A 12861-nucleotide genomic window follows, 5' to 3' on the forward strand; every position below is an offset into this window, starting at 1 on the left:
TTTCTACCAAATCAGAACAATGGGCTGTTGTTTCTTTAGTGTGATAGACTAGCAGTGTCCTCATTCAAGACTCTTAAAATATCCTCTTCTTTTCAATGCCTTACTTAATACAAATCCAGATACAATTTGCAAGTGTCATCAAAGACCTAGTCAGACTTAAAATCCCAGGAGGAATTTTGGCATTTAATCATTCACACAATTGTGGCAAAGAAGAAGTATAGTATACAAGAATTTTTCCATGTGCTTCTTTTTTTTTTTAATAATTCCATTTTTGATGCTTAAATAAATTTGGTTTTAATCTCTGGCGCTTTATTTATTCCTGATCTGGGCAAGTCTGAAGCTGGAACCTAGTAGAAGTTGCACTCATTTTTACCAGGGTGAATAGCATCAATAGCTATCTTTTTTTCATTACTTTTGAGCACGAGCCAGTTCTAGTTGGAAATCTGTCTCAGTAGTTTTGCTTCTGCTAATCTCAGATAGATATGATTTGAAAATTATTGATGAGAATTTCATTGTTGCTGACTGATTTGCTGTAAAACATTTTTCTATTTTGTAAAATATTTAAGTATTTTACTTTGAGATCTGAGATATGTGCTCGTTTTGTACATTACAGTTGTATTGATGTGAGAGGATTACGTTCTTTTTCTTATCAAGACAAACATGTTCTCTTATATTTCCATGTGTCCATGCTTTTTTATTGTTACAAAGGAACTTTATATTGATACACCACTATTAAACAGGTTCAATCTTACTAGTATTTAAAACAGTATAGTTCTTCTGTGAATTTAAAACTATATGCTTGAAGGCTTAGTCTGAGTGGTGAATGTACTTCAAAGCTCTCTGCACAGGTAGATTCATACTCCCTGAACTGTAGTGAAACCCATGCACGTGCCAGGACCCCTTGACTCTGGTGCCCTACAGCATTCATGAGAAAGGAGCCTGGTGGAGGGATCTGAAACATGAGAGAGAGCTTTGGCACAGTCCAGTGAGGCTCACAGTCTCAGGATGGTTACCAGAGCTCCTGATGCCCCTGTGCACCATCTACATGTAACTAGAAGTGTCTGACTTCTGACTTCAGTTTCTTTTGGTGGAAGTTAACATCTTAATTAGATTTGATCTCAAGTGATTTTCCAAGATCCTGTGCAGAGTATCTTGCATTATGTGAGTGGATATATGATTTAGATACCATGGGCTACGACAACCTGGCATTGCTGTTGTTATTATTACTGAGTCCAATACTTCATTGGAATTACTATATATTTAAAGGGACTTCAGATTGTTTTTCTTAACAGAGAAAGAGTTAATTCTTTTTGTAGTAAATGAATACCAGATGTTTGGTAACTATTAGGGATTTGTTGTTGTTGCAGAATTTATTCCCCAGGCTTTTGGAATGCCTTTGTCTCAAGTGATTGCTAATGACCGGGCCTACAAGCTCAAGCAAGACTCTCAGAGAGAAGAGCAAAAAGATGTTTCAGATTTTGTGGCCTTTCTCTTGCCATTTGGAACTAAAAGACAGAACAAAGAACTTTCCAGCAGTAACTCATCTCTCAGCTCCACCTCAGAAACACCGAATGAATCCACTTCTCCTAACACACCTGAGCCAGCGCCACGCGCAAGGAGGCGTGTAAGTAGACACACTGTAGGTCCAGAGGGTCTAGCTGGACCAGGACAACCCTGTTGTGTGTGTGGATTCTGGAATACTTTTTGTTCAAATAGTGGGTTTTTTCAGGTGGAAGTCAGCCTCATCAACATCAGAAAACTCTTAACTGTAGTGGAAATCTTCTTTTGCTGATGCTGGTGGGAAAAGGTCATATAGACCCTGTGAGTCTGTAACAGATCACAGAGAGGCAGAGAGGTTATCTAGAAGTCTTCCTGTTTGCTCCCTTTATCTACCTCCTTCTAAGTCTTTCAGATTTAACAAATTCACTCTGTCTTTAACATAATTTTTTCAGCAGTTTTAAAATCTAAACCTATGTGTTTGATATTTATAGGTATATTTATCTTAATCTAGCTCTAACTTGATAATAACCCCATCCTTATATTAATAATTAATAATTATCCTTGACTATTAATCCCTATCCTTATATTAATAAAAATCCTCATTTTCTAACCCATATCATATCCTCCGTGGTAAGTAAGGAATTCTCAGACCAGATTTGTGCCAGGGTCTTCAAAGGATGTTTCTGCATGCAGGCTAGGAAGATGCCTTTGACAGCAAAACACAGAATGGTGGGTTTGGGTTGAAAATTAATCTGCATGTAAAATTGATCATTTTTTAGCATAAATCTGTTCCTTGTAAATAAACTTTATGCTCTGAACTTTCTAGTTCTACAGTTGTTAATTTTTTTCTATTGTTATTGTGGAATAGAGGTTCTAGACTTTCCTGCTTTTTAATTTGATTTGCAATGGAGGGAAAAATGCATAATAAAATACTTTGAATAAAACCCCTTTTAAGAAATCTGAGCAAGAATTGAGGTACAAGAACAGACTGGAAAAGAAAGTATTTTCTTAAGAGCCTCACCTTCTTTCATCCATAGGCTAAAACCTGCTTCACAGAAATTCTCTGTTGGGCTCTTCAAACCAGGGATTAAGAGGGGTAAAACTGGAGTAAATTGCAAATTGAGAGAAGGCAGAAGGCAGGTCATGGGGCTCTTTGTTTGCCTAGCTGCCAGCTGAAGCTTGAAGTGTCTATATTCTGTCTGCAAAACTGAAAGCATGATGTTTGCAGTCTTGTATACTCATTAATGCACATCTGTTGGTCTGTGCAAACCATATGAACAGGCATTTGTGTTCACACAAAAATGCAAAGTTGCTTGACTTAAGCAAAGGGAAACCCATGAACTTCTTTCAGAGTTTGGCAGTGACAAAAAATAAAACTTCACTGTATGTACTCGTTGGCTTCAGAACCTTTTTTCATAGGAGAGAAATATAACTCATGTGTCCAGAGGTGGCTCATCTGCTGTTCTTTTCACAAAGATTGGATGATAAGATTTCTGACATGTATGTGACCAGTGAGCAGGCAGAAGAACATGGATCCTTTGGTACGTCCACAGAGATCCATCAGGATCAAGTTCCTAAAAGCTGAGGGAGGGTTTTGCTTGTTTTGTTTGTTTGGATAGTTGGGGATTTTTTTGTCACTACTGGCATTGCAGCTTTCAGAGTGCAGAATTGGAGCCTTTAGTCCGCAGCCATGAGGATGCAGCAGGACATGGTTCACCCACAGAGAAGTAAGAGTAGACTAAAGCAGGCAGTATGACCTGAGGGAGCTGGCATTTTCTCTAGGGAATGAACTTACCTAATGAATTTCATGAATTTTCCATTTATTTAACATTAATATCAATTCATGTCCCATATCTTGTCTGTCTTTATAATTCTGTTTATCAGTGCACTTATCCCTCCGCCCTGAGCTTACTTAGGGGATGATAAGGAAGCCTGCACTTATCTTTTATCTCTTGAGCACCATTGCACTGTTTTCAACTGACAAATGCTTACAAAAAAAGGAAAAAATTATTTGTTAGTAAATGCAACTGATATGACCAATTTATCACAACAATGCTGCACAGACACCTGGAGTATAGATCCTCTTAAACCGGAGAGATTGTTTATCATTGCACCATTCACTTCTTTGCAATTGTGTCATTCACTTTTGTGTATTTCAAACACAAAAGTGAGTCTTCAAACAATGAGACTTTCAGTAAGAGTTAGTAGAAGGTAATGCTGGCTGCAGAGCTCATGGTGTGAGTGCTGTGGTTCTCTCTCCAACAGCTTGAACTAAAGTCACTGTTGCTGCATTTTCTGTGCAGGAGTTTTGCCCAGCAGTTGGAAGTTGAGACTTTAAATTCCACTTTCCTTCAAGTTTCTGTGTGCTTAGATTAAGACTTCCCCGGTGTATTTAGGTTTTGAACTCATCATAGAGAGCAGGGACTGGCATCCATTATGTGCAAAGGTAATGCCTGGTAGATGGAACTTGATTTTCTTTAATTGCTGGGCACTGCAGTGTGTGTGTTACTAGACTTGGAGCAGTGGTGTGCACTCTCCTCCTCCTCTGTTCCTCAGCAGTCAGGTAGGTCAGTCTGAGCCCAGACTAATAGATCTGGCTGAGTTTGAGCTGCATTTGTGGAGTATGTTGGTAACATTTTCTTGTGCACTTTGTAAAATCAGAGCTGGCCTGAACTTGGTATTGCCAAGCCATGACTTCAGTCACAGAACTCAAGGTCACTCTTCCTAAAGCCAGCTCAGTGTGCCAGTTAATCCACAACTTTGATAAAATGCCCAAGGACCATGTTGAACTGACTGTATTTGCATCTATTTTAGGGATCTGAATCCGATTTAAGTGACTCTGATAATGATTCATGAGGTGAGGATGCTTTGCAGACAGGAAAGCACCAATAAAGGCAGGGTATAAAGGAGGACACCTGTCACACAGGGGCTGCACTGGTGAGGGTGGGGTTAGGATTTTCAGTGCCAATTCATTTATTTGATGTTTGGAATGCCAAACTCTTAAACAAAATCCAAATATCATTCAGTTGGAATTTTACACACATGGATCATAGCCAGAGGTTCTTGTTTGGTCTGGAGGGTTTTTTTGTTTGTGTTTTTGTTTCCTGTTGGCAGGAAATGGTAAAAGGAATCAAGCAGATGTACTTACGAGAGACATCAGAAATAAAGGTCAAAAGTTGCATTCTAAAGGATCTAGTAATTGTTTATAGTAATGCGGGTAAAAAAAAATCTGAAAACTTTACTGTGTTTCATTTATACATCTACTATGAGTTACAAGAAGCAGAACTATACCTGATAAGTTAAATGAGGTTTTTTTAAGGTATTAAGAACTAGAAATTTATCAATGAGTTTGAAATCTCAGTAGACTTTTAGTGAGTTTTGCCTATGAGTTGAAAATCTTCATAAAGTTCAGCTGGCTAGGCTGATGGAACAAAATACTTTTAGAGCTTTGAATTCCCTTGTAAGCAATTCTCATTTAATTCTCAAATTCTCATTTAGTAGACATAGAGTTCTGACTAGCAGTCTATAAATTGCCTGTCAGCTTTTAACAAACTATAGTTGTCAGAACAGTTTTGAGTAGAAATTTACATTTTCACTATTACTTCTTAGGATGGCCTGCTGTATCTCTGTACTGTACATTTTATGTTACGGTAAAATTTATGCTTTGTTTCAGAAAGAAAGAAAATCGTTTACAACAGATATTTTTAATAGGAAAAAACCTGACTTTTTAATTTGTGATGGTGATGATGATGATGATGATTATTATTATTGATAATATTACTGCTATTAATAGACTCTATGTACCCTATAATGTTTTTTGCCTCCTAAGTTTAATAAGACTTGAGAGAAATGGTAATTTTGAAGTGACAGTAATCTTGTGCTTTGAAAAAAAAAGTCTTGTTTTTGAGGTGTGAAAATTGAATCATGCTAGAAACCTCCAGCTGCTTGTGCTGCTTTATCCTTTACAACCTGCTTGAAGTTCTGCACCTTGTTGTAATCAAAACCTGGATTTCAAAGCTTTCATTGGAATTTTAATGATTTTAAAATATTAAGATATGTGAAATATAATTATTTAAAAATATTGCACCTCAACTTCTCTGGTGTATCTTTATTCTGTGATGGAGTGGGATTATTTCAAACTCCACAGCTGTATGTATTTGGGGTATTGACTGTTAACTGTATATGTTGTATGGTTATTAATCATTTTGCATAAATTTCACTGATACAATGGTCCAAGATACAGAAAAAGTAGGCAATAAGATTTAAAAATTTCTATATATCTCCATGCACATGAATATGGTACTTCAGAGGTGTACCCACAGACCATGATTCATCCTTGCCCTGCAATGTGTGCAGGCTTACATCAGTAAAAGGATGGAGTGAAGGAGTGGAAAGCATTTCAATTTTCAGTATTTTAATTTGTATTCGTTGTAATATGATTAGAGTAACATTGGTACCATTCCTATCCATTACACTGGTATTATAACTTACTTAATTTATAAAAATGTTGTAGCTAATGGTATTGTTATATTAGTTTGTTTAAAATGCAGGTAGGCAAAAGTCTATGTTGAATGTCCTGTGACGCTGAGATTCCCCCAGCCCTAGTGATTGTTCACGTGTGTGTATTTTACAGGGTGCAATGTCTGTGGACTCTATCACAGATCTTGATGACAATCACTCAAGATTGTTGGAGGCTCTCCAGCTCTCTTTGCCAGCAGAAGCACAGAGCAAGAAAGAAAAGGCAAGAGATAAGAAACTAAGCCTGAACCCTATTTACAGGCAGGTTCCTCGGCTTGTAGATAGCTGCTGCCAGCACTTGGAAAAGCATGGTAAGAATATTTTGTTTTCCCAGGAGTGGCAGATGTATTTTTAATATAATATAAATAAATGCCTATTTTGAGAAGTAAGTATATGCAAGGACATCTTTGAAAGCTAGACATTTCCCCTCCTGTTTTGCCTCTTGCTAAAAATACTGTCTCACAAGTAATTCGGTACATGATAACTTCCCAAACTGAAGATCTGTGCTATGAGCTCGTAAACTGGCCCATAGAGCACAGGGATAGAGCCTTTTCTTGAAGATCACCCATCTTGTACTGGGCTGCTCAGCTCTGCAGAAACAGCTCTTCACACCCCACAGGTTTACCTGTACCTTCAGAACAACAAGTCTGAAATGTGCCAGTCAGTCTGGAGTCATGCACAGCCAGTGGATCTTAAGGTGTGAGATCTAGATTAACTATTTATACTGTAAGGCTTTTGATATTTGAAGATGGGAGTTCAGAATAAGAAAGAATTCCATGCTAAATATATATTAAGCTCCAAGTAGCCTCTTCCTGTTCACTGCAAGGCTTGAAGGCTGAATATTCAGTTTGTCTCTGGCTTGATTTCTCCTGCTCAGGCTCAGGCTCAGGCCTGCTCTCTCCAAAGGAAATCACAGACTCCTGCCAGTATTCTTCCTATGTGTTCATGGTTGTCCAGACACAAGCCTCCCACAGCTTTACATAATGCAGAAACAATAGTCAATCTAGGTATCTGCTCACCATCTCTGCCAATGTATCTTAGCCTTGTAAAGTTTTTTAATGATAATTGAAATAACTTGGCCACAGCAAGATGGAGCTATCACATGGCCAGATAATCAACAAACCATAAAATAATGGTGATTGTATCAGCAAATGATGTATTAGATGCTAATTTCACCAGCAAGAAATCATTTACCAACTCTGAATGAAAGGCTTTTGCAAGATGAGGGACTGCAATTTAAACAACAATGCTGAGCTTTCACAATTCATAACTGAAACCTATCTTCCTTACAAATGTATCAAGGAACACTGCAAAAGATAGTTGCTGTTAGTCTTTTACAGAGATTAGATACCATGGCTGACAAGTAAGTATGGGATGATTAAATTTGAGATTAATGACTTCCACCCCTTTAAGCAAAGGTAGCTGAATTTGGAGAACATGAAAGTGTCTGAGTCAGCCAAAAAAGCCGCCCAGCTGAGCATCATTCAGATACTGTGATTTTATGTCACCTGATCATCTGTGATAAATTTTTTAATCCTTTTAGTGGACTTTCATAACAAAGTTCTTTTCCATATGATGCTCTTTATGGAAATATTTCCTTTACATTGTAGTTTTCTTTTAAAGGAAATCTGTGATGAGTTATTGTGCCTTGTTTAAGAATAAACTATGATATACCACAGTGCAATAATCTGATATAATCTGGGGCAAATTCTTCAATTTTAAATCTAGTCTGCTTTCTACAAGACAGTCATTGGCACTGAGAGAAACCTAAAAATGGTAGAAGATGGACCCTATAGCAACATCATTCCAGGCTATATAATGGACCAAGTTGCTGATTCTGAAAATACGTGCCTATATGCATAAGTCCTTTTTCAGCAACAAATCACCAGCAGTTTCTGATGATTGCTTTAAAGGATAATTCTGAGCATTATATGACCAAAAATGGTTATGTTTTTAGACATTAGAGCACCTGTTCTTGTTCACCTTCCCGATTTTCCCTGCGTTCACTTCCCAGAGATATAAAGGCCTGGCTTTCTGTAGACCTGCAGTGCAGCAAAAAACACTATATGTCCGTGTAGGAATGGGTAAGCAGTCTGCAGGTTTTGCCCAATGTGTGTAATCTCCATCTCAGATGATTTTCTGCCAGTGTTCCTGCGTTTACTAAATGATAGTCCATCAATGTAATTTTCTGTTAACCAAAGAGAGAAGATTTGAAAAGAGGTGTTATGTTGAGACTAAAATCTAAAAAGCAGAATCCTAACTGAATTTCTGTGATGAAGATCTGCAACTCCAAATACTATTCAAGGTGACTCATCTCCAGCAAGCAAGTGTTGCCTAATGGCTGTCAGAAGGCATTTGTTTCACAAGGAAATTTTACACTTCCTGTGTGTCAGTAGAGATTAGAGCTGCAGAGTACCCCTTGTTAGACCATAAACTGCCAAGCTTATGGATAATTTCATCCCTTTTGCAAAACTGTATAACCATGTAAAATTATATTATATACACCGGCCCTTAAGGCTCTAAAATTTCCACTCACATTGTCATTGCTAAAGACCATGTCACCTCTCAAATTTTTCAGGTCCTGTTAGTCTGCAAGATATGTCCATTTGAGAACCATATTATAATTTTTTGTATTTGTAGTGGCTTTCTAGTGGCAGGGCTACAAGAAAGTTTGAACTGATTTCTTATGAAATAGCAGGCAACATCAATTTCCTAATCGCTTTAAGTCTAAATGACACACTTCTGCACTTTGCCTAAAGTACCACAATGCTTCTTTATAGCTTTCCCTCTATATAATGGCTGTTTCTACCTTATAAACTGCACACAACTCCCTGTTGAAGTTCTTCCCTGTCACAGTCTGCCTGAGTGCCCTATTTAGGTACCTTTGAAGGAGACTCTCAACTTTGTCATGACAGCCCATTTCAGAGTCCTCTAAGTCTTCCCCCATATCCAACCTCCTTTTCTGAGTGGAGCCATCCTTGTTAGATGGCATTAATTTAGCCCAGCTTTAGGTTCCTTGTGCAAAACAGAAATTTGGGGCTAGTTTCTCTGGTTTCCCTTTATGTTCAACAGAGAGTGGAAAGGATCCTCAATAGAGTGATTGAGAGCAGAAGTAAATTAGCTTAGGCAAATTCATACAGCCAGGTCACTACTTCCAGTGAGACAGTGTGAATACCTTCTCTCAATGCCCTCTGCAGCCCTAAGCCTTATTACAGGGTGCCAAAAAGTCCTGTGAAAAAGCAAAGACACCTCCCTCCCCTTGTCAAACTCAAGTGAATCCTGATTGTGACCATGACAATTTTGGATGGAGCTTTCATAGTTTACCACCTGGATGGCTGGACAAAAGCTGCAAACTGGCATGAGTAAAGTCATTGAATAAGGTCTGGCAAAGAGTCAAGAAAGCCCATGAGATTTCTTTAGATGCAAAACTCCTTGCAGGCATTCCACTGCAGAAAAGGCCAACGAGCACCAAGAAGGTTTTTGCACCAGGGTGTATCTGCCCAGAATGGGGAAAACCTGATATTGATGTGGAGGCAATGATTAACAAAGAAAATATCTTGAACTGGCACTGGAAATTGGGCACTGCTCAGTTTTATATAACTAAATTCCTAAAGCCCATGTAAATGAGTCCCATCAGTGTAAAGTCACTGGGAACCTGTGACTAGGCTTATGGCATTGAAAAACACCTAAGGAAGCAGTAAGTGAATTGAGTATCAATTTATTATATCAATAAGCTTTCATGTAGCCAGAGTATACTGTTTCTGGTTAAAAAGAAGGGTTGGGTAGTGTAGAAGGTAAAAGAGAGCAGATTTTCCCTGTGAAAAGTGCAAGTGGGCTGTATGTTGAAGGCATGAACTGTTCCCTGACTGTTGACTGCATTTTAACTCCATCTTTCAAATATTCGAGAGCTCAAGGGAGCCCAAGCAGCAAATGCTGTGACTACAAGGGGTTAACAGGCAATTTATGTAAAGTCTTAGTATTCTGCAAAATGAAATGTGCATGTGAAATGGAAAAAAAAAAAGAAGGAAAAGATTATATTTGTCAGCTGTGCTACCATATGTTGCTCTGGCGGAAGCACAGTAAAATGGTGACAATTTCTATTTTATTGAATGAGGATCTGTGTTGATTTCCATTATTTGAGAGCGTCTCTGGACAAACAGAGGTATCTTCATTATCACATAAAACTGTGCTCACCAGTAACCTAGAATATCCATGGCTACAGGGTGACCTGGGACTGCAGTCTCCTTGAAAATAAAATATCAGAGAATCAGTTCAATCCATCTGCATATTTTAATGGATTTAGCCCTTGGAGGGCATGGGGGAATAGTCTTGTGAAAAGATAAGTGGCAGATACAGGAAATACAGACAAATTTGAAGCTCTTTAAAATCTGAGGAGAACTTATCTCATCAGCATGATTAAAACAAGTGTGTATAAAGGCTTTGGTGCTTGCAGACTACTCTCAGCCATCTGGTCATACTGGGATGCAGAGCTTCATGGTTTGGGCACAGAGCTGCACAAATATAACTAAATTTCTCTTGGACACGGGCTGATGCAATTGCTTAGCTCCACTGTGTGATACAGGCTTCTTTGTTGGGGTTTTATGGGGTGAGGGTATCTGTGCCATTCTCCCTTCCGCTGTATATAGGTGTCCTAGAAGATGCTGCTTTTGTTATTCTAGGATCACAGCTTTCTTCCAAGCTTTTTCTCAGCCTGCCAGGACCCCAACATGTGAGCTAGAGTGAGCTGGGTGCTAAGTGTCGCTGAACACCCAGGGCTATCCTTCACTCCATGCGCAACGTTGGAGCACAGCGCCTCTCTGGGCCATATGTCCAATGAAAGGCATGAGAAAATATTTCCATGGGGCACCCCAAACTATTTGCATTTGCTTTCAGGGTATCAAAAGTTAAGCTCTTGTCTTCTATCCTGCTTAATATTACTCAGCATCCCAGGAGTGTCCGTCTTTTCAGTGACCACAAAGTTTTCCTCTCCATGTCAACTCTGTCTCTGAAGTGACACCATTATTTTGGATAATGACACCAGAGGGCTTTACAGTACATCTGTTTTGCCTCAGCAAACATATCAGGCTAATTTCAGTTAAAAGTTTGGTCTGCCAGAGCCAGCACCCAGCCCTAAGCATCCCGTCCCCACATTGGTGGCTTGATGTCATATGGTCCAGGCTCCAGGGGCTCCTGCAGGAACGGGTGGGATGTGTCCTCTGGGTGGCGGAGTGCAGCATTCATTTTACAAGTTGCTTTGTTTTACCGGTGAGATTAGCACCTCTTGGTTCTTGGTCAAGCAGAAATGTACTGTAGTAATGAGCACAGGTGAGGGCTTCATAGCTTTGATGTCACACAGAGCATGAAACCATTCCAATCATCTTGATTTTCCTACATGCCAAAAAAGAAGGAATTTGGCTGTATAAACAGAGCATTCACTTCCATAATGGATGGGATGATAGCATAATTATTTGCCAGATATTGACTGCCATTTGCTGTAATAGATATGTTAATAAACCACTGGATAAAGGTACGCTTCTCTTTCAAATTCAGCCTTTTGTGATTCTTTAAGGGGAAAAGGTGCATTGATTTGCTTCCTTCTCCCCTCTCATTTTGGGTCGTGGAGAAACTCACAAATTTTGTGTCATGGAATCACTCACATTTCCTGGGCTGCCATTGTAGGCACCAGATCAGTGCAGCTGCATGATACCAAGGCAAGCTCTGCAGCTGCTGAATAGCCACATTTTAGAAGAAGCAGAACTAAAATCTTGACCTTTTGCAGTCCTGTTGCTTGTGTCCAAGGTCACTTTGCCATGGTATTTTTGTTTGTGGCTAAAATGTCTATTTTCAACAACTCCTAAGAAGCCTCATGAGACAGTGACTGCAATTTGCTTTTAGCATGCTTGGTCCAAGAGGTGACACACTCAAGGTGCTTGCAATTATACTAAACAAAAGGCTCTTGTCTCAACCTGTCTCAATCTTTGGCCATGGTTTTATGTGCTAAATCATCTGTACTGAATAGAGAAAAGTCTTGTACTGAGTAACCATGGAGCAAGCCTCTGTAACTTAATTTTCTTTTCCCCTAAATCTGATTATTTATTTCTGGAGACTCTGCATAACACTTCTATAATGTGAGCAACTTCATTGCAAATAATAAATCATTTTTTCATTTCAACAGAAGCCACACCTCCCTACTTGTCCTTTAAATTGCCTTTTATAGGACACATTTGATTTCTGCTGTTTCTTCTTAATATTGTGGGCTTGGGAAAGAATAAATTAGGACAAATCATCTACAATTAAAATGAATTATATTCTTTCAGTGTTACTGTCCTAGTTTATTTTTTGGTCTTTGTGTTTGATTTCTGAGTGCTTTTGTACATCAAAAATAAGGTTTTCAATAAGAAGTCCATATAATTCTCAAATTTTGGGAAAAGTAATTACCTGTGCTGAAATGGAAAGATCATAAAATCATTATACTGAGGTGTTAGCAGTATTAGTAATATTTCTCAGGAAATAGTTTTGAGGACCTCTTAGAAAACTGGCAAGATGGCTTTGTTATCAGTCACACCCTTTGATCTTACAGCAAAACCTGGACAAACGGCCTATCTTTTACAGAACTAACTGAGCTGATATGTAAACTGTATATCCTCTTATACTAAATATGTAACTAGAATATTTTTAGTGTCTAGATTTTCATTAGGGAAGTTGATGTACAGCTGAGGCCATCCTACTAAACGTGTCTTGCTAGAGGTCTTTCCATACATCACTGTGCATGCACTACTGATTGCAAGTTTGTGTCATAACTGCTGACTGTGGAGCAGAATAAATTAATCATTTATTTAAGAT

At 38.6% G+C, this 12861-nt stretch overlaps 1 protein-coding gene across 1 annotated transcript in view; it reads left to right on the top strand.

Annotated features, from left to right (window-relative positions):
• The window catches only part of ARHGAP6 (Rho GTPase activating protein 6), a 69514-nt gene that overhangs the window by 36822 nt on the left and 19831 nt on the right, over positions 1 to 12861 (top strand). The window contains exons 4-6 of the mRNA XM_014308709.2: positions 1368 to 1624; positions 6134 to 6329; positions 10665 to 10747. Of these exons, the coding sequence (XP_014164184.1) occupies positions 1368 to 1624; positions 6134 to 6329; positions 10665 to 10747 (536 nt within the window). The remainder of the gene's footprint in view (positions 1 to 1367; positions 1625 to 6133; positions 6330 to 10664; positions 10748 to 12861) is intronic.

The sequence above is a fragment of the Geospiza fortis genome, unplaced genomic scaffold (genome assembly GCF_000277835.1).
Source record: "Geospiza fortis unplaced genomic scaffold, GeoFor_1.0 scaffold50, whole genome shotgun sequence".
NCBI lineage: Eukaryota > Metazoa > Chordata > Aves > Passeriformes > Thraupidae > Geospiza > Geospiza fortis.